This window comes from Ptychodera flava, chromosome 19, assembly GCF_041260155.1.
Source record: "Ptychodera flava strain L36383 chromosome 19, AS_Pfla_20210202, whole genome shotgun sequence".
Taxonomy (NCBI): Eukaryota; Metazoa; Hemichordata; class Enteropneusta; family Ptychoderidae; genus Ptychodera; species Ptychodera flava.
In genome coordinates, this window is record NC_091946.1 from 36,016,257 (window position 1) to 36,042,417 (window position 26,161).

At 39.4% G+C, this 26,161-nt stretch overlaps 3 protein-coding genes across 9 annotated transcripts in view; 1 reads left to right on the top strand and 2 right to left on the bottom strand.

The window, feature by feature from the left end:
- The window catches only part of LOC139119402 (bone morphogenetic protein 1 homolog), a 38,275-nt gene extending 36,111 nt beyond the window's left edge, over positions 1 to 2,164 (bottom strand). The window contains exon 1 of one of the 2 annotated variants that reach the window (XM_070683197.1): positions 1,313 to 2,164. In XM_070683197.1, coding sequence (XP_070539298.1) covers positions 1,313 to 1,553 — 241 coding nt within the window. In that variant the 5' untranslated portion in view covers positions 1,554 to 2,164. The remainder of the gene's footprint in view (positions 1 to 1,312) is intronic. The other variant, XM_070683198.1, reaches the window with a different exon arrangement.
- Positions 2,165 to 7,104: 4,940 nt separating this feature from the next.
- Positions 7,105 to 26,093, bottom strand: LOC139119407 (uncharacterized). Of its 6 annotated transcripts, none has more exons than XM_070683205.1 (7): positions 25,941 to 26,093; positions 13,865 to 14,047; positions 13,437 to 13,520; positions 12,818 to 12,838; positions 11,161 to 11,326; positions 9,668 to 9,846; positions 7,105 to 7,939 (listed from the first exon to the last, which is right to left on the bottom strand). In XM_070683205.1, exons 2-7 carry the CDS (start codon positions 14,012 to 14,014, stop codon positions 7,664 to 7,666), a joined length of 876 nt encoding a protein of 291 aa, XP_070539306.1. In that variant the 5' UTR covers positions 14,015 to 14,047; positions 25,941 to 26,093; the 3' UTR covers positions 7,105 to 7,663. The 6 variants fall into 6 exon arrangements, with proteins under 6 accessions (XP_070539306.1, XP_070539305.1, XP_070539303.1 ...); XM_070683204.1 differs by lacking the exon at positions 25,941 to 26,093 and adding an exon at positions 15,807 to 15,930; XM_070683202.1 differs by lacking the exon at positions 25,941 to 26,093 and adding an exon at positions 15,743 to 15,880.
- LOC139119405 (uncharacterized) lies at positions 16,374 to 24,632 on the top strand. Its single transcript, XM_070683200.1, has 9 exons — positions 16,374 to 16,962; positions 18,505 to 18,740; positions 19,148 to 19,409; positions 20,041 to 20,188; positions 20,692 to 20,837; positions 21,242 to 21,286; positions 21,581 to 21,664; positions 22,126 to 22,293; positions 23,265 to 24,632. The coding sequence occupies exons 1-9, from the start codon at positions 16,884 to 16,886 to the stop codon at positions 23,546 to 23,548; spliced, it is 1,452 nt and encodes a 483-aa protein (XP_070539301.1). The 5' UTR covers positions 16,374 to 16,883; the 3' UTR covers positions 23,549 to 24,632.
- Positions 26,094 to 26,161: the final 68 nt, after the last annotated feature.

Below are 26,161 nucleotides of genomic sequence, written 5' to 3' on the forward strand. Positions count from 1 at the left end.
GCAGATGACGCGTTGTTCGTGACGACTTAGGGATGAGCAAGGTCGAATACCACAATACGTGTCTCAGTTAAAGGTCTCCGAAATTGACAACACTCTCACGTGATCACGCACAAAGACTGCCAAGCGGGGCTGACCATGAGTCGACTGAACAATGGAAGCAAGAAAAACAGTGTTTGTCCCAGACAGACGCCCGGTCGGATGTCAACAGGAAATGTTTAATAGCAATGAAAGAAAAAAGTATGTAAATAGAAAGAATGTGGAAAAAACGCCACGTTGCATGGTTTACGTTGCGGGTTGATAGATCAGCCAGACCATGGATGAAGGAAGGGAGAGCTCACCCTTCTTCTACCTCCTTGGCCAGATAGACCATTGCATATACTAGATATAGTCTGTATCCTTTATTAGTAGCCTTGCTTCTGCCATGGACCATTTACGTCCATGCTTCTATCACAGCGACCCTGCCTCCATGTTTCTGTATGTAGCATCTACATGAGTCAATTAACTTTTTAAAATGGATCATGCTCTTGATTACACAGTCATGTCATTGAGAAAAATGCACACCACACATAATGCAGTGTTGACAAACTTGTAAATGTGTCAACACGTTGAAGCCAGTGTTTTTGCATTAAAGCAAAAACAGAGCCTGTCCTAACTCTAACATATAAACGACAATATGAAAAGGTTGCAGAAACCTTGTCAAGGTGTGCAAGGTGAGAGACAGTCGGTAGGGAAGCGTGATGGCAACGTCTGCCTTTGAAGGCATTCTGTTCACCTCCAGAGTCACTTTGACTAAAGCTTTGCAATAGTGTTTTGGTAGACGATAAACGTCTGCGTATGCAATGAAGTCAGCTGCCCAGACCGCACTGACCTCAGCTTCAAGCACCCGTTGAAACCGGCATCATATTTCGGTCCCTACAGACCATCGTGACGCGGTGAAACGTCCCCCCCCCCCCCCTCCCCAGTATTCTTCGACGAGCTTCACCGGCTCCCGGTATGCTTGCTGAATCGTGCCAAATCTAACAAGAGTGTCGTCAACGTTTTTGTAAACATTTCGACATCTGGAATACGTTGTACTGAAAGACAAATCCCTGTTATACTCTGAATAAAGTACACTAAATCGACAACATTAAGGACAGGTGTCAAAATAAGATGACATAAAAGGCTTTCAAAAGGCACCCCTTCAAGGTTGTACATTTATCGGGGTACAATACACATGTAGTTGGCAGTTTCTATAAACACGACCTCGAGTTTTAAAAGATTACTGTTAAAAAAGCCGAGATATTCGATTGTCTGCTAAACGGTAGATGTTTACCTTCAGCCGGGCACGGATCAATGACGTTCACCATCTCGGTTGAATCGTCCGCTAACTGTGCTCTGTTATGGTGTTGGCTTCGGTACGCGTTGTTCTGGTGATTCTTGCGATGGATTCGTGGCGACTTTAGCCCCTTTTCTCTGCCCCGGGCACCATGTCCTCTCGCCGTCGCCGGTGTCTGTGATCCGATGACTAACAACGCGACTTGCAAACATAGCCAGACTGCTGTGGTATAGTTCATCGTGCTCCTGTTGTTGCCGTTACCTGAGGAGGGCAAATAATTGCACGGGGTAGGCACAGGTCAAACGGTAGACACTGAGAGATTCCGGCTAGTCTTAGCTACTCCGGTACGCTCTGCTCAAGTCTGTCTTCCTTCGGGATAACCGCTGAAACCGGTTGTGCAGGCTTCTTTTCAGCTGGCTACGTGATAGGACGTGGCAGGCGCTATGTGGGGTCAAAGTAACAGCGTTTCGGATTTCCCGCGGAAAACTGGCCACTGGTGGAACTCACGAACCAACAATACCCACCTATGCCCTGATTGGCACCAGAGGGAATGCTTGATAACTGCTCTGTCACAAGTCTTCTATATACTACTACCTGAAACTGGCACAAGCAGGGTAAAGACTACTGATATCGCGTTTCACCTCCCCATATAAGGGTGTGCGCGCCCATAGCCGACCAATGCCAAGAGAGAGTACAACCTGTTGTCATGGTGACGTTTATCTTCATTAATTGGTGTTAGTGTTGATGTTGTTTGTCCAAACGGTACAAGTTCAATGGTTGATTCAAACTCCGTATCTCCAGGGTCCGTCCGTTTAGAGACGCATGACTAGTTTCTCAGTCTCCAGTGACTTGCAATTCGGTTAATTACTATTGTCGACATATCTATGATTGACACATGGGGGCCTCGGCACTACCTCCAAGGATTGAAGTAACTCTTTAAGTGAGGCGACGAGTTCAAGACTTATCTTCAGCCTACAATATTCTCAATGCGACGACGCATTTTACTTTTCACTGAACCATGGAGCTTTTAGCTCCATGAGTGACCTGACCCTTCAAAATATAGATAGAAGTTGTGAACATGACTGCGCTCAGTGAAGTGTTCTAATGTCTATGGGTAATATGAAATCATACATGCCTTATACTGTATTCCACCTCTGTGATTATGCGACGTGCATCGAAGTGCTCGTTTTTGTGAAACCGCATAGCAAAGGTGTGCCTGCATCCATTGAGGTAGCAAGCGATGTGCAACCAGGTGTACTTTGTGCCCTCATGACACAATAGCCCTTTGAAACAAAGTAATTTACTGCTGCTATTCTGTCAGACCGGATATTCCCCCTCCCTCCATCCATCATATCAATATTTACTCTTTCATAATTTTAGCACCTGTATCAGCAACCTAAATAGAGAGCCTACATTATCATTATGACACGCCCTAGCACCTTTGTGTACTTAATGTAATATGCCCGCATCTTCAAACTAAAAGTATGACTTCCTGAAGGGCCCAAGTACAGCCCCTAGCAATCAACCGCCCCTCCGCTCCGATGGATCTCATTGAACGTTGCGGTCGACTGAACAGAGTTTGTACTATGACCAAGATGATTCAATTTCCAACATTTACCAACATACGCATAGTCTAAGGCCTGCTATCAACGTTCCGGTACCAAAAAAAAACAAAATAAAAAGTCTTCAATCACAGACAGTAGCAGCGAGACCTCTTCCATCCTCCATCGATAATTTAAAGTTTATCTCTTTATCTGTTAAGCAAAATGCTGAAGTCGACAGTTAATACTCGACCCGTACCATTCTGACAAAATTCATAAATATACAGGAGAAAAGAGTAACGTGGTACATACGGACAACATCATGCGTAGTTATGTTTTGTGATGGTCATTTTGGTGAATACACCCAATCCAATCTATACTATTGCCGCATAATACTTAATTGTCTACACAAACTACGTCAACGTGAAAACATGCGATGTCGCCGATGTTGCCAAAGTGAAATATTAAACTCTATAAGGTCATGGATGCAGTGAAAGAAATCCATGGTCCCGGTCCATGGTTAGGTTAAGTCGGTCAAGGATACCTACAACTTTACTTTGCTCGCTGTCCTAGCCAAGCATTGGAGTTTAACACTGAAGTGAACTCGAGCTTAATGGTTTGGTCTTACTTGTTTTTGTTGCTTCGGTAACTTATAAATACTCTTTCCATACTTCTCTCTCTCTCTCTCTCTCTCTCTCTCTCTCTCTCTCTCTCTCTCTCTCTCTCTCTCTCTCTTCTTTTCTAAAAGGTACAACATTAGCTTAAACGTAAATCACAAACAAGAAGAACTGTATGTAAATCGACCTTTACAACTTCATACTAATCATGTCAAATCTTCAGTAAAAAAATAAACAAGGCGTTAAACCACTGGGACCCAATTATTACCCTATTTATTTATATATTTATTGTTTATTTGTTTATTTGTTTGTCTGCTTTCTTGTTTGCAGGCTGGCTTGCTTGCAGTGACAATAGCATACGCTATTTCTCATGACATCACCGACATTGTCCAGACTAAGGAGTATTGCGAATGCCGGCTTTCTCGTGCCATCCACATTTACCAGACGGCAGACGGACTGCCACGTGACCAGACGCAACTTCAACTCAAAGTCCGTATGCCACATTCTTGGGTGTTATTTACCTTCATAATACTGACAACCTACTTGTCAAAGTAAATCGTCTGAGACAGGTGTACAAAGGAAGTGCCCTTCAAAGCAGACAGAAAACAGGAAGACCCATTGTCTGAAAACGTAATCATCACAGCGGTAGAAAATCTAGTAATGGCGACCTTCAAATTCTCAAGTAGGACGATGGGTTATTCATGGCGCGGGGTCGACGGCTACGTGCCGAGCTGTCACAATTAGAAGAGGAGGATGAGTACGTTTTATAGCTTCTTTCTGAATTGCATCAGGGACCTATAATTCTGTCAAAGTCTTGAGCAAACAGAATTTTTCAGACTCATGAATAAACTTGTACCCTAACATCTCTCTTTGATGTTACAGTCCCAAAAGTTACTTTTTAACACACACTCATGAATTTACCACTTCTGTCGTTAAATCACATAAAAAAACCAACTGTTCTTGTAACCGTAGAACCTATTGCTGACTTTAATAAACTTGTACTCTAACCTTATCTCTCTAGTCTTTCTTTGACTTTGCGATCCTCGGTGAGGGGCATGTCACGAAAACTTTCTCAACACGGGATCATGAATCTACTCTCTTTTTTTCTAATCAGACACAAATTTAACGACCCGGAGGTAAACTGCTGCGGTACATGTAAACTCTGATATATATCACTGCCTTGCTACTATAGATCGACTACATATTCAGAATTCATCCTAGTTCTTCCATGGCCGATGTGACAGTGTTTTCTGTGGTTTCCGACTTAAACTCTACTTTAACTTTTAATGCATCGTCGGGATTATGTAGTATTACCATGTGGGCCATTTCAATACTCGTATAGTGGTATTTCAACGGACAACCTATTTCCTTTTAGGTGCCTATATCCCAAAGACTCGGTATTTATTTACGTAGATGGATGTCACTGGTGTATTACCGTAATAAAAAGAAGATAATACGAAATTCGTGTACCATCTTGTTTCTATCAGTGATTTCCAAGGGCGCTCTCATACGTATCACATACATAGGCTAGAACCAAAAACGCCAATCTTAAGGGTGCTTATCTCTGCAGTGACTCTAACAATTACACTATGCCACTAATCCACGGAATACGTGCACTCATTTGGAAACTGGAGGCAAAAATTTACTTTCTACTGTGCTTGGGGTTTACGACAATTTAATTTTCCATACCGGGTGAACACAGAAAATGGCTATATCCTAAGGATAAATCACAACATCAGCAGATTGTGACTTCACCTTGATTAACGGTATCCGTTACTACTGCCAGTAGAATTACACATTCTTCCAATAAAAGGTCACGGAGTACAATATCTTACCTTAATACTAGCACATCAAAACCTCCCCGCTTAGGTAATCTCCAGTTTTCTGCAATCTGCTGCAGCATTCGGTTGAAGACAAAACCGATGACGTTAGTCTGCAAATTTCTGGTCGTCCTCGCTCGTGAATACTAAGTCTGATTGTACCTGACATTCCAAGGAGATTACAAGTAAGCTAAAATCCCGTCAAAGTCGTTCACTCTCACGTACATCTATTATTCTATTTTATCAGCTGCACTTTTAATCTCCCCTGCCAAATATTAGCAGTGCCCTTCAAAACTTACCTCTAAGGCAAATCGCACCTCCAATAGGAGAGTTAATCTTGACTTGAACTTGGCTGAAAGAAACTGTTAAATATTCGCTTTCATGACCAAGCATTCAAATCAGGGATCATCGTGCAAAGGTTGATTACACGGTATTTTACCACGAATTGGCTTATATTTGACATTGGGTAAAACTGCTTTTGTTGGTCCTGAAAATGACGTAAATCAGGCAGGACACAGGCTATCCGTATTTTCCGTTGCTTTTGAAATAGCTGTTTCAATAAAACTAAGTGGCACTTTTCTAAACTCCGAAAACTTTTGAACGAGCAACGATGTATCAGTCCATCACGAAAGTCTCTCTGAATATACATGTACTTTGCACGGGATGGACTTGTTAGGCGTTATATCTCTCTCTCTCTCTCTCTCTCTCTCTCTCTCTCTCTCTCTCTCTCTCTCTCTCTCTCTCTCTCTCTCTCTCTCTCTCTCTCTCTCTCTCTCTCAGTAAACAGACATCTTCGTGAGAAATTACAGTGTCTCGATCCCAAAAGCGAAGCTGCGTTAAAAGTATAAACACAGAGCAGTATATATAAGTATTTGCATATATATATATATATTCCATAAACCCCCAGATGTTTTTCTCACGTCTCTAGATTTTTATCCAAATTCGTCGACGACCGTTAGACTTTCAAATTGTTAGTGCGTTGTTCAAAGTATTTAATATCTTCAAAGTAGTTGTGTTTCTACGTCAGCTGAACACCTCTGTATACCGGCCTCCTTATCACACTTCAAGCACACTGCTGTTTTTCTGAGAAATGTGGATGTTTACTGTCCGGTTATTCTGTACGTCTAAAATATGTTAATTAGAATTCAAAACTTTCCGTACTGTTTCATGTTACCGATATTTTTTTCATTTTTTTATTTTTTTGTATTTTAAATATTACTCTCCCTACACGTTCTGTGTGCTATCTGTGATTTTCGTTTATTCGCATTGAATCTGATGAAGTGGTACTTAGCACATGAAACGTCATAATTATAATTTTAATATGAAGAGTAGAATGGCGTAGAGTTGGTTGTGTACATACACATACCTACACATACACACAGACACACACACCACTACAGACACACACAGACACACACACAGACACACACTAACGTACATTTTCATTGGATTTCTCAAAGAGAGGGAAGTTATATCTTTTTTGCCACCAACACCTTAAGCGGAAGATTGTATTTTATTTGAAAGGAGCTTACCAGTATTTTTAGCTATCAGACGAGGAAAATAAGTGGTCTGCTGTCATTTTCCGCTTTCGAATTTCGTGATGAGCTATTGAGGGCGCTTCACAAAATACCGAAAACAACAGATACGTTTCGGCAGAACATCGGTTAGAGGGAACAACACACGCTCTTCAGTTATGTTACTTCCGCAATATCTCCGAAAATACTAACAAAATTATTTAAATGTGTCCTTGGGGAATAATGGATGGGCGTCTTTTTAACATACAGCCAACAGAAAACTCGTGAAATACTGTGTATTGTTTTTCCCTCGAGATATTTTAATTCGAAACTAAGGAGAGCGATTAAAAACTTTTCATTTTGCTAGAAGGATTACTACACATGCCCTGGTTGTTTGCGTAAGAGCAATGAATAAGAGTTCAAGTTTATAAATGACAGAAAAAGTGAATTTAATCTGTGCTGCTAAGAGATGGGAACATTAAAATGGATTGACTAAAGAAAATGTCAGAAGTATGCACAGTAATATGGCGGTCTTCAGAATGCTTAAAGGTATACAGTCACCTGTAATCTAAATATGCCCATATATGGTCAAAGGGGCGTTCCTCGGTATTCAAAATGCCAATGTGAGGGAGCTTTTTTTAAAAAGCGGCCACCCGCTTTAAATCTTTGATTGGTTAGATTTTTTTCTTTCTATGGTAACTCTAGCAAAATTGGAACAGGTGACAGTATACCTATGACAAGCTGTGAACAGGTTGTGAGTGGGACTCATAAAAGTATAATTTAACATATGACATTGGCTCAACGGCAAGAAGTCTATCGATGACGACGGAAGTCATTCAACATTTTACACGCATGGTCATTCTTGAGAATAAATGATACTCGGGCAGATGTCTGACGTCACGAAGGAAAACAATATTTCAGGGTTTTTGAAGCCAATAGGAAGCCATGATTCCGTGTGATTGCGTAGTGTCAGCAGGGTGACGTCACCGTTTCCAGACGAACTAAAATACAGATCTGTTTTCCCAGTTTTTTGTACTATGGTGAAAGCGTCTTTGGTGTAGTGGTATACAACTTTGAAAACATACTCTTTACTAAGATTCAACCACCATTCGCCTTCACCAATTTTCATTTTCTGTGCAGGAAAAAAAGGAAATCAGAATATAAGTTCATGTGGCACAATGTATGCATCAGGCATAAGTGTGATCTCAGATATATTTTACAAGAAAAGAGAGACATCATAAGAAATCGACATTCTTTGGTATTTAAAGAAATCAACTGCTATCTATTTTTCAAGCAGAAATAGAAGTTACTGTCAATTTACTCATTTCACTGTGTGTGGGGGTGTGGGGGGGGGTGTGCGCGCGCGTGTGGAAGAGGGCGGGGGAAACCTTTACATATACAATATATACATTATATATATATATATATATATATATATATATATATATGTGTGTGTGTGTGTGTGTGTGTGTGTGTGTGTGTGTGTGTGTGTATGTATGTATGTTATGTATGTATGTACATGTCGAATATTGCAGGTATTTCTGTTCATGTGTTACTTTGTTAGATTTCAATCTCTTTTTTTTACCTAAAACAGACTTTTGTAACGAGAATAGTATTCTTTTCAACATCAACACGGTTGTAGTATAAATGCACAAATATTTCACTTATATCGACATCTGACGGAAAAGAGTGCGCATACATCAGAACACCATAGGCTTGGTAACATATTTAAATCAGTAATTTTGCCGACCCTAAACTGGCACAAGCAGTGCTTAAGGATTTTTGCTTAAGGATTTTTGGTCGAAGAACTTCAAGCATTCTAACTTCCAAATTGGAGTAAATGTCTTCACTTGTCGAGCTTTTATCCCTTGTTTTATTTCGTGTTTAAAAATCACAACAGGTGTACAAATAGGTGACATAAAATTTCTGACTATAATTACACTGCTATAGACATAAAGAAGACTGTGACATTTAAGGTACTAGTAGTATGCGCCTCGAAAATGAAAGCCTTAAACTTTTGTTCAAACTTGCAATACGGACTCTTTCCACCATTCTTTTTCCAAATCAAGAATAAAAATCGGGGGTCACCGTGAAAATATTGGTACTAGAGAAACAAATACCCCAAGATTTACGGATATCTAAAATTCAAAATGGTCGCCATACCTGTGTTAACTCTGTGGAGAAAATAAATTTCGAATTTCGTAGAACTAAATCGGTGAAGTTTTCTTACACCAAGAGCTTTAGAATAATCCCCCACAAGTGGTAGATGAGAAAAGAATTGCAAAAGTTTGAGAGTCCGAATATCTGTCCCCGAGGCGCGTTCAACCTTAAATATGCAGATACATGTACCAAATAACACAGAGGTTACCTAAGCAAAAGGCTTGTTTCTACATTCAAACTCTTTTTTGGCAGGTGTAATGCACTGATAGATAGGTAAGATGTATCACTTATCCGAATGATCACTGATGACATCAGTGACATTTATCTGTAGATCAAGACCACTTCCTATTTTGACTTGCAGATTGATACAAGGCGGGGGCCACATATGGGGCAGAATGTGCTTACCATTTTCAAAACACCTGACAGTACTTCTCGGTTTTCTTTATCGGAACTCATATATTTTTCTTCTGCGGATTTGACTTTGTTCTATGTACCGGTACTTGTTCGTTGTGTATCTGTTCTGTGCTGTTTGTGTTTGTCATATCGAGTTTGTCACTATGGAACGTATGACTATATATATCGTAGATTATGGCTCGCAACCATTGCTCTTATTCGTTCAGTATTTTCGGAGCAGTTCTAGACCCATAGACAGCGGAAGAGAATCACCATAGTATAAGAGAAAATGATCTTGAAATCTTACCTCAGGGACTAATTGTCCCTCGCAGACCTTCAATAGAAACACGTGGTCTCTATATTTCTCGTCAACGTGTTTACCAAGAACGCCCAGAGAAAATCTTGCATCCGCGATTGGAATTGTCAATTCAGGCTGTCTTGTGGCTGAAAATTTGTGTTCACTCTGGTTGTAGACTTTCCACAGACCTGGGAAGACATCAGAAATATAACTTCTCCAGAGAATGTGCATTGCAATGTAGAAATGTAGGAAAACATCCTTCTATACTATTGTAATTTTCTTGAAACTTTCACCAAGAGAAGTCCCATTTTTAAAAAATGTATTCAAAACAGTAGTGCCATTGTACAGTGCTAGGTTCAGCATATAACGGCAAGATCACTCCTTTTTTGTACCCAAATATACGATCTGTGAAAAATGCTGTCTCAGCAATTTTTCGTACCGCTTTGGTTAATATATTATTGTCTGCTTTCATTGTGTGATCAACAACACACATAATAATCTAAAACCCATTTGTAAAGAAATATTTTAGGACTCTTCGCAGCTGGAAATAGCAACGCTTCAGTCTCGATCAGCTCCAAACATGTTTGAGGACTGAAATTTTCTTAAAGTACCGAGACCTATGAAAAATCATAGGGTATAGCGTAATTCTATCGGATGTATCTAATGAAATCAGATGGGAACACCACTTTTTCTCATCGTGTTTTTATCTTGCATTGTTCTCTACGGCTATCTTGCAAAACGAAAGGGATGGCCAAATTACATATGAATGTGTAGTTTGCATATTCTTAATTGGTTGTGGAAATGTATTCTTTTGTATGGGTATTATCAAACTAATAGATCGCTCGAAAAAACAGACCACGAGAGGTGGCCAATTCATAACAATCCCTTATTATTTTTACTTTTGTGCAGTAACCCACATTAATCACTTTGTGCGAAACAAAGCGTTCTCATCATGTACAATTTGAGGCTCCAGCAAATTTAAACCTTTTTCTTCTTGGCGAACAGGTGAAGATGACTAAACTTTCGTTTTTCCACGAACCAAGAATCAAGATGCTACACTACTGCGATGGTAATGGAACAACCAAGATTAGTACGGGAATAATATCCACAATACTATCCAAATAATTATATGATATTATATGATATTATATGATACGATATGATATGATATGATATGATATGATATGATATGATATGATATGATATGATATGATATGATATGATATGATATTATATTATATTATATTATATTATATTATATCATATCATATTACATTACATTATATTATATTATATTATATTATATTATATTATATTATATTATATTATATTATACTATACTATATTATATTATATTATATTATATTATATTATATTATATTATATTATATCGTATCGTATTGTATTGTATCATATCATATCATATCACATCACATCATACCGTATCATATCATATCATTGAAAGATTTTCGTAAATTGCGTACAAACTATCGCGTGCTTACCATCCGCAGTGTTAAGGTACCCACAAGCGTCGATCTTGTAATCGCTTGAATCACCCGGGGCATCGCCTTGTCTGATTCTCAGAAAACCATCGTTACTATGGCTAAGACACGACCAGATTCGAACCTCTGACTTTGTCAACGCGTCCAAGATTATTCGGTAGGTGGGCTAGAAAAATAAATCACAAGAGACAGATTTGCGGACACTTGTTATTTTTTTCCTTTTTTGACAAGAGTCTGAACCAAGTGTAAACAACAGTTATATATGGTTGGAGTTGTTAGGAGTTGGCATATAAACACCAGTAATGCGGCGATGAATTTCTGTGAATCAACCAACCGAAGTTTTATCAAGATCTGTTGCAAATATTGTTATGTCGCATATGATGTTATGTTGTAAATGCCGTTACGTTGCAAGTACTGTTGTGTGGAAAATACTGTTAGGTGGCAAATTCAAATACTGTTATGCCGCAAACACTGTTATGTCGAAAATACTATTATGTCGAAATATTGTTATGTCGCAAATACTGTTATAGTGCAAATACTGTTATTTCGCAAATACTGTTATGTTGCATATACTGTTATGTTGCAAATACTACTTTGTCGTTTCTAGTTCATGTTATCTACAGTTGTTTTCTTCGAAATGTATATGGAAGTTAGTGGATGAGTTTCAAGATAATTAAATGTATTGGTCTCACACATTAGCCAACCCAAAATTTTGCGTTAATAATTTGAGTATGTCAAATTCTACAGACTCGAGCTCAAACTCTTAATCACTCACTCCTAGACCTCACAGAATTTCGAGAAAACACTTGTATTTGTCAGTAAAAGAAAGATTCATAAATGTATTGACGTCAATTGTGACGTCACTGTGGGTCAGTAGCTATAACTTTTGATGATTATTTACAATAATTTTTTGTTTGTCAATTGAAAGTTCTTGTTTTTGAAAAACCGACTATTTAGCATATCAACACAGCATCTACACGAGTACCATGTATTCGTTGTTGTTTGCATTTGTCTTTCAGTCCAGGCTAATTGTCTAAATTCAGTCCATACATATGCTGAGGCTGAGTTGACAAGCTGAATGTTCTATGTATCTCAAAATGGTTTGGGCATTCGAAGGAAAAACTGGTCTACACACAAAACAGAAATCGTGAAAAAATCATCAAAGTTGCAGTTACTGTCCCTTGAACTGCAATTGTTGTTTGTCTTATCCTTTTCTGTCTCAGAATGGGCGACGGGCCGAGGCAAAGTTGAGGACATTGAGCCACATCCTACCTAACGGTAGAAATTACTGCTAGTCTGAGGGTGCCTTTTATGTAAAGAAATAGGAAGATGCCTCCAAGATAGTGTTAAATTATACTGTTTAGTACGGTTTCAATTTTCTTCGTTGTTGAAAAAAATGGGATGCTAAAAGCAGCTTGTTATGCTAAAAGCAGCTTGTTAACAATTTATGAAATTGAACTGCGGACACAACTTAACAATAACCCAATAACTCTGTCGTGAAATTCAAATAAACAAATTACAGTTTTAACGAAAATGTTGAAAAAATGAAATAACCAGGTTACTTTGGTTTGAGTGCATTGTCTGTTTCCCCTCATTTGAGATTATTGCCGGTTAATCCATCTGAACAATGATTTTGAAACTTTAGTGTCAAACTTACCTTTGGTTCGGGAACAAATGGCTAATTAGTGAGAGAAAGATAGCAAAATAGGGAAGATTAGCACAAGCACAAATATCGGTATAGTCATAGATTACCGTCACGTGACACGGCAAAGAATGGAAAGAAGAAAAAATTGAGATAGAAACAAAATATACATGGGTTCAAATTTTAATCAACCAGAGTTCACCTTTTGGTGAGTGTCACGTGATGACTGACAAAGCACTCTATTAAATTTGTGATATACGGTGTCCTGTCCAAAGCTTAAAGGTACACGGTCACCGTAAATTCGCATTTTCCATATATGGTACAGGGGTGGGGCTTAGCGTACTATCCCGTAACACCTGTAATGTCGGTCCTCCATATTTGAAAAGAATATGCAGACGACGCTGCTGAGTATGCCATGGCTGATCGTGTGGAGGCGCCCTTTTAAAGGCGGCCACCCGCGTAAAAACTGTGATTGTCTATTAAAAAACAGATGACCGAATACCTTTAAAGTTACATCATAGCCTTCAGCCGTGTTTTTTTTATTTCAAAATGATTTCTTTCCTTGAAAAGATATTACCCTTCACGACTCTTCTCCAAGGTGACCAACAACAGTAAAAATTGAAACTCTACTTACCATATAGGTTTCAGGTGTCAAAGATATAACGTACGTATTACTTCTCGCTTTATATTTCATCTTCACGTCAACAACATATTCCTCCTGAAGAATGAGGTCAATATTGTGTTGACATACATAAAAAGGCCACGCAAACACATTACGTTTTGTGCAATATAGAATGTTATTATTGATTTATGAATTGCAGTCCGGAAGGAAATCCTGTTGTTAACGATAACTCTGAATTTTACTCCAATAAAGTTCCTGTTTGTTGAGTCGAAAGAAGCAAGCATTTTGGCATTATTTTTGGAGTACAACATACAGCTACGTTTCGCTAACAGTTAAGAAAAAAAGTTTAAAATTAGTGGAAAATGAGTTACGGTCAATGTTAGTATAGTTACTGGAGTTTTAAAAGGTGTAACAAAAGTGTGTCTGAAAGAATAACTTACACTTGATTGATCATCTTCACCGGTTGAGCATGCACGCCTGCCAAGAATCCGTTGGTGAGGATTAAGGCGACTTAACTTAGTATCTCTTCTCGTCAGTGCAGCAGGTATGCAACGTACCGATGAAAACAGCGCCCTCGATAGTTGGTTCATTATTACCGTTTGTGTGATCAGGAACTTGCTTCACTGGAAATCAAAGGTTTCTTGTCATTGCACCGATCGGTTTATAGAAAGGGATTGTACACAACAGTTTTGAGTTGAAAGATACAAACGGTAAATGGGAACTGGGCCGGCCTTATCATTAATAATTTGTAATAATTCTAGAACTTGAGAAAACATAAAATCACTTTGAAAAAAAATCCCCGCCTATAAACAAGCCGTAATCGAATATTATTGGGGTAAACATGAGAAGAATTTCTGAATGCTAGAGCGATTATTTTGGCACATCCATGGTTTCCCATACAGCCTCTCTCCTGGTTGATCGTAGGCAATACGGGTTATGTAGTATCAGTTGTACTACCTTCAATATGCTGATGTCAACATGTAGGATAGGCGAGGCCACGGAATTAAAACTAATGATTATTTTTAACAGATTAATATTTCATGACAATTGCAGTAGATTTGCTCAGTTTATCAATCGCAAGCGGAATAACATCTTGTGTCCATCTACAACAATACAATGGAACGCCCGGTTGCCAATGACCTTAAAGTTCGCTGGTGAAAGAAATTTCTGGATTCGATACACTAGAATATGTTAGATCTACTGAAACACTCCTTAACAAAGTTGACAAACCGTTAATCATTTGTCAAAAATAAAAACGACACGACAATGTATAAATTATACAACAAGCCCACGTGTGTCAAAAGTGATGAAAGTGAAAGTTTGCGCAGCGGAAGGACAGGAAGCCCATACAAAGAAGATGGTTGGATAAAGTATACACTCCCTGATCTTTATTGAAATCAGGAAGCAAGTCAATAGAAGACAAACACAAAGCGACTCGTAGGCTAGCCTAAACAGTGAAGAACCCTCTTCGAGGCATTTAGCGTTTAAAACCCAATCAAATTCACTGGTGCGTTCCGTTGTTGAGTAGAGGCAGAAAACAATGAAGCTATTCAATAGAGAGCACTGTTTGCAGGTGACCCCACCGTAACCCGGAAAACTTTTGGGAACTTTGTCTCTTTTTTTCATTTCTCAAAAAAAAAAAAAAGATGATAGGAAATGGTGTATACTGAAGATAACTTTGTAACTGGTCCGCCAATCAATCAATTAATTAATCAATCGATCAATCAAAAATATTTATAACACGCAAAATCAATAGGAAAATATTCTTCTCAGAGTCGCTAATACGGTCTTGGCCGTCCGAGTGCTCCACAATCAAACTCCCAATCAGGTTTGTATATTGAGTTTCTGATTTACTCTTGATTAAGCAAAGCAAACATGGTGCAAACACTTCAAATGTAAACTTTGTCTACACATGTTGAAAGTATTTTTAAGTTTAAAATTCAGGGCTTGCAATTTTGGGATATCACACTCCGGCAAAATCTGTCTCCCATAACAATCCGTACTAAATAGAGGTACCGTCACGCTGATAACTTTGATTACAATGCGAAATCTGACTTGTACTAAATTGTTATGAGGCGCTAGGTTTATAATATGTCATAAAAACTCAATTAAAACCAAATAAACACATTTTGATGGCATGCAGTCATGTTTTTGATATTGTTCAGTACACTTTGATGGGGTACTGGCCATATTATGAACATTTACATATCCTGCTAAATCAAGCACACATGTATACGCTGTTCAACACAGATGCTATATATAATATACCAGGGTTATATCTCACGCCTGTACACACAGGCAAAAACTCATTGACATACCTTTTTTGCAGTGCACTCATGCGCATGGGGACTAGTCTGCAATACGATTTTTCCTTGACCTTACCGATCACACGATATTGACCTTGTCCTCTGTTCACCAAAACCGCTCGATGAAATCACGGGCCCACAGCTGCGCCTAGACTGTATGACTGTAGCGTGCAAGTAGTTCATCGAACCAGACTAGCGACTGCAATGGGTAAAACTTTTAGCTTTTCTAGGACTTATCGCAATTACTGTGACAACACAGACACGACTCGGATATTGGCCAGCTTCCTGCATTCAGGCTAGACTCTATATGTTTTTCGCTTTCAATGAAATGACTTGGGAAATTCCCACTACAGCAAACAAATGTCTGTAAATGCAAGGCGTGGCTTCACCGATGTCAACCTACGACACTCATACTTAACTTCTCAGACTTGGATTTGCTTTACTCGCCGTAACAGAACATGTCAATTTCAGGAACATGAAAGCAGTGTAATAAATCTTCATGATCGCTCCTAAAACTTCTTGTACAAAACTATTTGTACATTTAAAAGTCGGGGTGACTTTTTGTCAAACTTCGGCTATACAGATATAGTTGTCTGGGACGAGGCAGTTTGTTGATGACCGGTTTACTGAGGTCAAAGACGGTGTCAATGAAGGAGCGCTGACCGGCGTTCGTAAACGGCTGTATAGCAAAAGAAACCGAAATTAGAAAATGCAAACTCTTAGGTTTCTGAGATAAAGTTTATTACAACCGATTGTTTTAATATCTACCAAGACTTTCCTCAGTTGTGACGTCACCCTTTAAGTTTATCATTTCTGGAGAACATGAATAAACATCATTTCCCGGAAGAGGTCCTAGTATTGGAGTGACCTCTTTTCGTAGAAAAAGTGACTTCATAATATTCAATTACACTATTCTATACGTAGGCTGTTCCGGCTAACCCGGATTGAAGACGCTTCACAGCAAAACAAAGTTTCGTGGTGGTCGTCTTTCATAAACGTTGCTCTTGTGTAAATTGTCGCCTATTCGTTCAGGTCGATTTGGTAGTTATTAAGAGGAGAAACCACGGGAAAGACTTCATCGGAGGAATGAGAATCTCGTGATAGTCCACGTGACTGGGGTATTCCGTGGGACAGGGCCTGTGCAGTCTGGACAATGGGAAGAGTGTGGAATCGCGTTTCCTTCATCGCCGGGTTTGTTTTATGGGCAACTTCCGTCCATTGTAAAGTTCAAGGTAGGTGATCAACCCATAGAGCACTGACGTCATTGAACAGAGCGCTGTCGAGGAGCTCGGTTTGTTTATGTGTTGAGTTCAGTGTCTATACTTAATCCCCAGGCACGTAATGTTTTTCCTACCTTTTATTGTGTGTGTGTCTCCCTGTGTGTTTTCCTATCTGCCTCCCCATTCGTCTATAAAACACACCGTTGTTTTGCATCTGCCGGATTATTGCTGTAACTATGTCTTGTCGTCATTCCTACGGGCTATCTGTCTGTCTGTCTGTCTGTCTGTCTGTCTGTCTCTGCTTCTCCGTCTCTGTCTGCCTGTCTCTGTTGTCTGTCTGTATGTCTGTCTGTATGTCTGTCTGTTTGTCTGTCAGTCTATCTCTGTCTGTCTCTGTCTCTCTCCTCCATACTCAAATGAAAGAAACAATCAGGAATATGTGTCATTCAGATAAAACTAAAACAATACGCCACGAAACCTTTCATCGAACTTTGACCTATTTTTGAATATAATCTTTCTATGAGTCAAAAGAACGACGTGAAAACTAGTAAGAAATCCGTCTTTGGCAATTCAATATTTGTATGAACACGGCTACATGACATTCAACAGGATATTGGTTGATTGTAATCTCTTCCGAAGAAACTGACACTACAGCGAGTGAATTTCGGGTACAGTGTATGAATTAAAGCCACAATAGTTGCGAATGTGTAATAAACCAATCTGAAAAATATCCACAGTTTTCCAAAAGTTTTCTTTGAATAAGTCCTATTAAAACTGAAAAAGTGTATAACACTGCCATCAGTGTCGAAAGTGGCATGTAAATTCAAAAGTTTTAACATGATTTTAGATTTCTCGCCATTTTCGAAAACTAATCACGTGACAGAGAAAATTAAGAATACACCCATCTTATGTTGTACATTCAAGTCAATGGCACCATGCTTGTTTCTTCGATCACGATGTGTATGTGTACTTAACTTAAGGAACCTGCGGGAAAATGTTATTATCACTACGGCCGATGTTAGATAACGTTGATACTGTTTGTTGATTTGTTTTTCCATGCATAGATACATTGATACCTTACTAACTAACTAACTAACTAACTAACTAACTCACGAACGAACGAACGAACGAACGAACGAACTAAACTCACAAATTCATCCCACCATCCGATGAATTAATCTATGCTATCAAGCGTTGCTGAGGAGGCGTCATGGCTGTGTTATAGTTGGAGGTAAAAAAATAATCTTGCACACTACACGGTTGCAGCTTCCTCCTACTTACGTCAGCTCCATTGAGTTGCTTCATGCATGTGTCTCAGCTCAATTTTGTGATTTTAGCAATTTCTCCTGGAGTTATCGGTTAGATTGCACTCAGTACTAATGCGCAGACTCCGCTCTGATGCCCTCGTCATGATTTGCACAACTGCAAACTTGCTTTCATCCCAAGTCAAAGGGCTTTAGCTGAAATAATAAAGAGACAGTAATGGCTATCTCTAGCGACTTCTTCTTTAATTCACCGACTCAATGAGTGTCTATCGCTTCATTTGCTTTTTAGTGAAGAATTGTGCAACGGGCCAGTACGAAATCATACCCGGCGGTCTTTGCGACGCGGCGGAAGATGACAGCGATTACGATTTCAACAACGTCGTGTTTCCCACTCCATCATGTGACTTGTACGATGCCATAGAAATTCAAGAAATGTCGTTCACAGTAGACGGTGCCAAGGGCGTTGACATAGCAACTGGCGGCGATGTAAGGCTACACTGTGAAGCAAACGTTAACACAAAAATAGTAAGTAGAAACCGGCGACATGTCGCTTTCTGTAAGTCAATGAGGCGTGATCCATTTCAACTGAATAGGCAGATTTGGTTCAGTTCGGTTATTGGGTAAATTAAAGTCATTTCAGTGAGTTGTTACGCATTCGTTACTTCGCCATGCAAAACCTGGAGCTGGATGACTACAATGACTATCTTCACTGAGTTGTGTATAGACGCGTAGTATCTGCACATGTGTGGGTGAACACGATGGTTTCAACCGGAATCCCGCGATAAATCCACTCCGTCGCGATCTCTCTACATCGTAGCCGTCTAAAATAGCTTCATTCACGTACTTGTACCAAGTCAACTGAGCAGGGTATATATACCTATATAACAAATATACAATACATATCACCATATATCATATCGATCATCTTTCAGAAGGGACTAACTTTTACGATGTGGCTTTGCCGAAGATCGTCGATGACCCTGGAGCAGTGCCTTTGTCCAACAACAGCCCGTAGGGGTAGGGGAGCAATTTACACCATAGCGTATAATTCGAGCAAAAGTTTGACGACACTTAGTCTGGATTACACAATAACTAATGCGACCCACAACTCTACAGATCATTATTATTGTTTGGTCCAAGTCGGTATCGGCCGAACTGTGAGTGGATTTGTGGATGTTGATATCAACGTACGAGGTGAGTAGAAATTTGGAAACTGACTGCATAAAAATGTTCCGTTTGATCAAAACAGAATTCGTTCCTAATCATCACGCCCAACACTTTGCAATATGAATGCCATGTTTTTGTTTGCTTTTTTGTTTGTTTTTGTTGTTTGTTTGTGTTTTCTTCATAGGGATGTTCAATTAAATCCTTGCCATAGTATTTCAAAACAAATGGCCACAAAACGACGACTTGCCGATCGTATCAATAAATGTTTTACACTTATCGTGAGGAGTTAAATACCCCCAAGCTAAACTAAGATTGGAGAGAAAGTGCATACAGTTGATAAAAAATGGCTGTTGTGGTAATATTCTGATACCACAGCGGTTATCTAAAGAAAGAACTGCAGTGAAAATCGCATCACCTTTGTAAGAAGTCAACGACCAGAGCTTCTGTATGTCGAGTATTGTAATTCTGTTCATTGTAATGTTAGTACGCCCTCAAAGTTTATGTTTGCCCTAATTGTGTGTCACGTCGCACGCACGCAAATGTTTATTTTGTTATGAAACTCTTTATAATCCATGGTCATAAATTAAAATTATTGAACATGATGTGGGAGAAAGAGCGAAACTGGGTTCGTTATTTTATCAAATGGTTCTATTTGTAGATACAAACACACCAGAAATCACAAAAGGGCCTAAGAATGTGAGTAGTACGGTAGGCGCAGCAGTATCACTTAGCTGTGAAGCGACTGGCTTCCCAGAAGTCTCCTACAAGTGGGTGAAGGATGGCGACCTTCTCAATGACAAGAACAGGTCAGACATATAGACTCTTTTTAGTAACTTTCTGTTGAACCAATGTTGCCAGATAGTAGCTTTTAGTATTTCATCAGAATGTTAAACGTTTCATCTTCAGCGCATGGTGATTTCTCTATGATAGGGAAACTAAAAAATTCGTCTCGTAATAGTGGTATGGTTTACATACATACTTACCTACCTACACATAAATAGATTGGTTTTTTCATATTTTGGATCGGAAAACTCGATCGCTGAAACTTCATCATTTTAATCGATTGTCACTGTCTCGACAGACTCAGACTAAATTGTTCATAAGGAAAAGTTCGGGATATTTTAATGTAGTTTTCAAAGTCAGCTGTATTTCAACAAACGGTTCAGAAATTTGTGATTTTTTATCTGTATAAATATGTCATGTGATTGTATATCTCTGAAAACGAGTTAACATTTTGTCGCCGATGGTATCCCTTGCTTTTTGTGCACGTAGCATGTACTATTGCTATCCCTTACTCCATTGTTTTCAGAACTCGGCTTTCAATAATATCTAATACTTCGATGAGCATCTTTCAAATTAATATGACGTCACAAGAAGATGAAGGCATCTACGCATGTGTAGCTGTAAATTCACTTGGCAATGAAACGTCAGAGGGCGCTGTTCTGAAAATCGAAAGTTAGTCCGATATATTCATTATTCGCCTCTTAATATTTACTCTGCCATAAACTTGTCCCCTTTACCTATTTTACTGTCCAACGCGATGCATTTCTCATTTCTGCCATTTCAAATGGTATAGTGTGACCGTGCAACGGTGAATTAATGACTGGAAACAGGCTCAGCTTCAGACAGGTCTCAATCCATTGGATTAAATAGTGATGGGCTTTGAGGCAAAGTATTTCGGATTTTGGTCTCGAATCTGTTCCCAACGTGTTATTTTCCGACTCGTGGTGATCCTTTCGTGGCAGGATCATTTTGTAGGACAAGAGTTTGAGATCGTTGCTGTGGAAACTCTGATTCAAATTCTGCAGACTTTCATGGCGAAGTGGTCTAATTTACTAATCTTTCTGAATTCTCTACAGACAGCATGCCAAGTCAAACACCAGTCACTGGCCGAGAAACGTTAGGTAAGGCTGACTACTGTCAAATTATTTTGATCGTTCTTCAGAGCCCAGCCATCACCGTCAGAAAAAGGTGAGAAACTGGGGATAGATATGAAATAAAAAAAACCAAGTCACGCATTATTAATAAATTACAATATTCATGACTTGTTATTCCTCCTGATCAAACATGTAAAATATATATTCTGTTGTGTCCTCGATATAAGCGAAAATTACATTTCATCAGCATATCATTGCGTTGGAGGAAGAGAAGGCGATACATTGACACATATTTTGCTTTTTATTTTCCCGCACCCTCAGCCTTACCTATCGGCATTGGCGGGTCAGCAGCCGTTGTGATTGTCGCGTTGTTTTCGGTTGTAATGGGCTTTGTCGTTCGCAAACGTGAGTAACCGTCAAACAAACATTTGTAACTATGTCGTAAAAATTGGGCACGGAGATGAAAATTTTGTCACCAGCTTTTGTCTGTCTGTTTGTTTCTTGCCACTTGATAGTTTGTACCTATATTTTAGAGTGTAAGTATGGAAGCACGGGCCCCATAGACTTTTAGCGCCGCCTATCGGCAATAAACATCTCGGTAATACTCCATTTACAGTCATCATCTGATAATGTATATGAAGATACACATGCATTAAACAGTTACGTTACCTTTATAAACCCGTTCTACAGTCAGTACTGCAGACTGTGTGTGGTCATCTTATGCTATGTCTACCTTGCCAACATTACCTACATTGGAGATGGTCACAAATGCATTTTGGGATATACTTTGACATCCATCGGTTACACTCAACAAAGTATATTTTAATCTGCAAAACCTCTGTTCTGTCTTTCTCGGCGTTTCTTAGGAGGAGCGAGGGCGAAAAATCAGCGACAGCGTGAACGTGAAGCCCAGACAACCATTAACCAGAATGTCGAAGCCAACAATTTCATTATTCATGTGGAGGGCGATGGAGCGCAGATTAATATTACAGGGGACATCACTTTAGGAGGCAAAACTCTAGGCGACAAAGTCGGTAAGGGTATGTTTAAGACCACAGTTGCAGTTAATGACTGCAAACTTCAAGAAAGAATCCCCGTCCATCTAAGGGATGACCATTACACCAGAGGGGTACGGTGAATATGGTGACCGGCTATCGTTTTCTGAATATTGCATTGAATCCAAATATTTCTACGCTCTATCTGTTTTCGGCAGACATTTGCGTCAATATTTAATTACAAGCAGCCTGAATGTGACTCTTTTTACTATTTTAGCTCTGCAGATTTCTTTTCTTTCATTTGGATCACCCCTCCAAGATTGAATGGTTGACTTTTGAATGATTGGTACCCGGGCAGTCCCGATGACCTTTCATTGCTATGCTCACATTCAGGCCAAGGACCATACCGCAGACCCGACATGAATTAGACCGGCCTATGACCGACATAATGTTCACATTTTGTTTAAAAAACGGCTGACTCAGAGTCGCCATGAACTCAGTACAATGTACTGGTCAAGTACTAAGAGGCCGAACAAAATATGCCAGGTCCGACTGTGTCTTCTGCAAAATACCTGAGCTCTAGGGATAACGACGAAGAAAATTAGGGTTTTCTGCAAGTTCTGAACTGTAACAAAACATTACTTCACTGTCTTTGATGTCTTCGTTTATTACAGCAGCGACGATAAATAATTCTGTCCTTAACCGAACTTTCGTTTTTTGTTACAATGCTAGGTAGATTGTGAATTCTATAAGGCCTTCCACGATTTGTATGTAGCCGTATATCTTCAAGTTTACGATTTCGGTGGTGTGAAACTTTCAAAATTTCAAGATTGGCTGAGAGAAATAATGAATGTTCAAAGATGCAAATAAGTACAACATTCTTGATGGCTGTTGCAGAATTATGAATCAAACAGGTGGATTCATACAAGGACAAGTATACGAATGTGAGGTCATGCGCAGGTCTTGAATATTGTCATCTGAATAAAAGACAATTTCTTGTTTATTTTCAGTTGACTCAACAGACAACGAAGTCGCTGGTGATCCAACTGACCACGGGGGAGATCAATATGGCGGACCAAATCAAAACGACGAACAGGAGACACTAAATGAAATGATCCCCGCAAGTGACGCAAGGGATGACGTCAGCAGTGACGCAGGCGATGTAGAAAGACCGGGGGACGATACACTAGCTGAGGAGAAAAAGCGACGATCTAGTAAAAACGATCCCAAGGAAGAGAAAAATATGAAAACAGTGGACGAAAGTACACCATTGATGAATATAGACAATCGGTGACTGTGCTATGATATCACATACCATGCTCAGTCTGTGTTCCCATGTTGTATGTAGTACTACGTATTGTCAGACTGAGTTTATTCGATCGCCTTGGCCAATAGTTTATTCGATCGCCTTCGCAAAAACTTCAGATTCGTTTTTTTACTGCGTGATATCGGTGAAATGCTGTTTTAGCGCGGTATTTGGCTTATCAGCAATTTACATATAGATGTTGTTGGGAAATCAATGTCAGTCTTTTCAACTTTGTTGCATTTCAGGTTGCAAACTTCTTGCACAACTAGGATGTAATATCTTCATCTTTTGGAATTTCTCGTTCCCTAACCAGCGCAAACGATTTAATCAAATCAGAAATACATTTTTTAAAATCCTCCGAAGATAAGGCTTCTTTTAGTCATTTCCTAAACATCGATAGCAACGCTCTTAAAAATTCGGTTAATGTACTAAAATTTGCATATAATGACGTCACAGTAATTGTGTGTCTGTGCCGGTCATGTGAGTAGAGGTTTATTACTTTGCAAGTCACATTCCAGGAATTGAGAGAGAGAGAGAGAGAGAGAGAGAGAGAGAGAGAGAGAGAGAGAGAGAGAGAGAGAGAGGGGGGGGGGGCAGGGCATGGAACGACGAAGACCTATCAATAGACAGACAGTTTGATATCCTAGCCGGGGAACTATAGTTAACTATCATGATCATTTGGAATCACTCCACTACCACTATTTTCTGACATGTCCCCAGGCTCAACAGAACACGATATTGCGACGAATGCGTCGATGCCCATGTGCGAAAAGGGAACAACCATATCACACACCGCGATCCCCGAATTCTTGAATACACTCCTGCAACCGGTAGATGTGAATAAAGAAGATTCAGTAATTGCAGAAACAAGTTGGCCACCACTGTTGTACTACAGCAAAATGTCCTACACTATATGTCATATGGAAGTAATGCAAAGTTTCTCTGATTGAGCTCTAAACCCCTGCCTTTCCCAATATTGCTACACATCTAAAAATCTGGAAAACGTTGGTGTATTCCGATCGGAAACAAGGATATTTTTGAAATATTGCATTGAGTAACATTATCATTACTTAACAATATACAAATCACGTGACTAACTCATGACAACGGTAAACACAATTTCGTTGTAAGTGTAGTGCATTATTGACAGATTATCCAGATCTTTGTTCACAAGAAATATGTCATTGTAGAAAGATGTATAAGACAAATCTAAAAATTGAGAGCATGATTTTTTCCTGCAGAAAGCTACGTAGTTTAAAATTTCGTCATCGCCAATCATTTACATACATCAAGTAAAACCAATGCAATACAAGCGTCTTGATGTCAGACATATTTCGTCGCGCACAATCGCACGCAATAGTACGTAAGTTAGGTCGATATTTCAAGTACATGAAAAAAGTAGTCGGTTCAAGTTTACCATGTGAGAGCGACAGACAGACAGATGAAGAAAGATTGGGAGGGAGGGAGAATAGTAATTTATGTGAGTGTGAGAATAATCGAGTCCAGCAGAAAGATCTGTAGGTAACAAAATAATATGAATTCAAGAAATACAAGAAAACACTTTATATATCACAATGTTTGTAGGAATGATATATTTTATCTTCTTAGTATTTTCTGTCATCCTGGCATTTTTGTCACGTGGTTGTACTTTTTAGCTGGAAATAAAACGCACAAAGCTTTCGATACGATTACTTCTGCCTACGCTGTTGCCTAACTTTGATTGCCAGAATTGAGAATTGTGATGCTTGCTGGGACGGCTTGAGTCTTTCTCAGTTTGACGTTGAATATCATGCTTTATTGCTCATCTATAGTTAAACACGTCGTCACGGTTTGACCAAAGTATATTGTTGTTATACAGGGAATTGGGATAAACTTGTGACATTAAGTTTCCAAGACAAGAAATTGACCTTTTTAATCTAACAATTCTCTGGTGGTTAATAAGCTCAGAACCCCTGTAAATTATACCTTTTCTGAAAGCCTAGGTATAGGGGAACATTTTTGTAACCACAGTGTCACGGGACTTCAATTGTAATGCAAAGTTACAGTTTACAAGATGACGAGGGCGCACTTTTGGCTCACTCTGACGTGTGATGTACTTCCGAAGAACCAAACAGAAGGGCTTTTTGTCTTTTAAAATGAAACTGATCTGTTTGTCGCGTCTTTCATTTGTTTGGTATGGCTATTATGTGGACGCTGTACTTAAATGCTCTCATTGCCACGATCACGATACAGTATTTCTGCCCGTATCACTGTTACTCCACCCCACCCAAACCGTGCCCGTACAGAACGAATGCGATGTGACAAGCAGATGTCATTCGATAACGAACGTGGGGGGCAAGAACGCATAAAAATAACTATAGATATAAACGTAAACACTTACCCTCTTCCAGGCAGCCATGGTAGAGTCACGACTCTCTGAGAGGGCGGTATGAAAGGCGATGCAAATGAATGACTGATGCGTAGACGCGTATAAATAGAACACGGAAGTTCCGTGAGTGCGCGTGGGCGTGTCCATTTACCTCCGAAGAGAGTGACTGGAGAGACCTGCGTGAAACATTTCCTGTGTAAGCTTAGATTGCGAAAGGTTTGGATACTGAGTAC

Excerpts from the sequence above, each read along its gene's own strand:
- LOC139119407 (XM_070683205.1), bottom strand. The coding sequence starts at position 14,014 with ATGAACCAACTATCGAGGGCGCTGTTTTCATCGGTACGTTGCATACCT. Across the intron at positions 13,521-13,864 it reads GTGAAGATGATCAATCAAGT|GAGGAATATGTTGTTGACGT; the intron begins GTAAGTTATTCT and ends CTCATTCTTCAG. Across the intron at positions 11,327-12,817 it reads CATTTGTTCCCGAACCAAAG|CCCACCTACCGAATAATCTT; the intron begins GTAAGTTTGACA and ends TTATTTTTCTAG.
- LOC139119405 (XM_070683200.1), top strand. The coding sequence starts at position 16,884 with ATGGGAAGAGTGTGGAATCGCGTTTCCTTCATCGCCGGGTTTGTTTTA. Across the intron at positions 21,287-21,580 it reads CACTGGCCGAGAAACGTTAG|CCTTACCTATCGGCATTGGC; the intron begins GTAAGGCTGACT and ends CCGCACCCTCAG. Across the intron at positions 21,665-22,125 it reads GGGCTTTGTCGTTCGCAAAC|GAGGAGCGAGGGCGAAAAAT; the intron begins GTGAGTAACCGT and ends GGCGTTTCTTAG.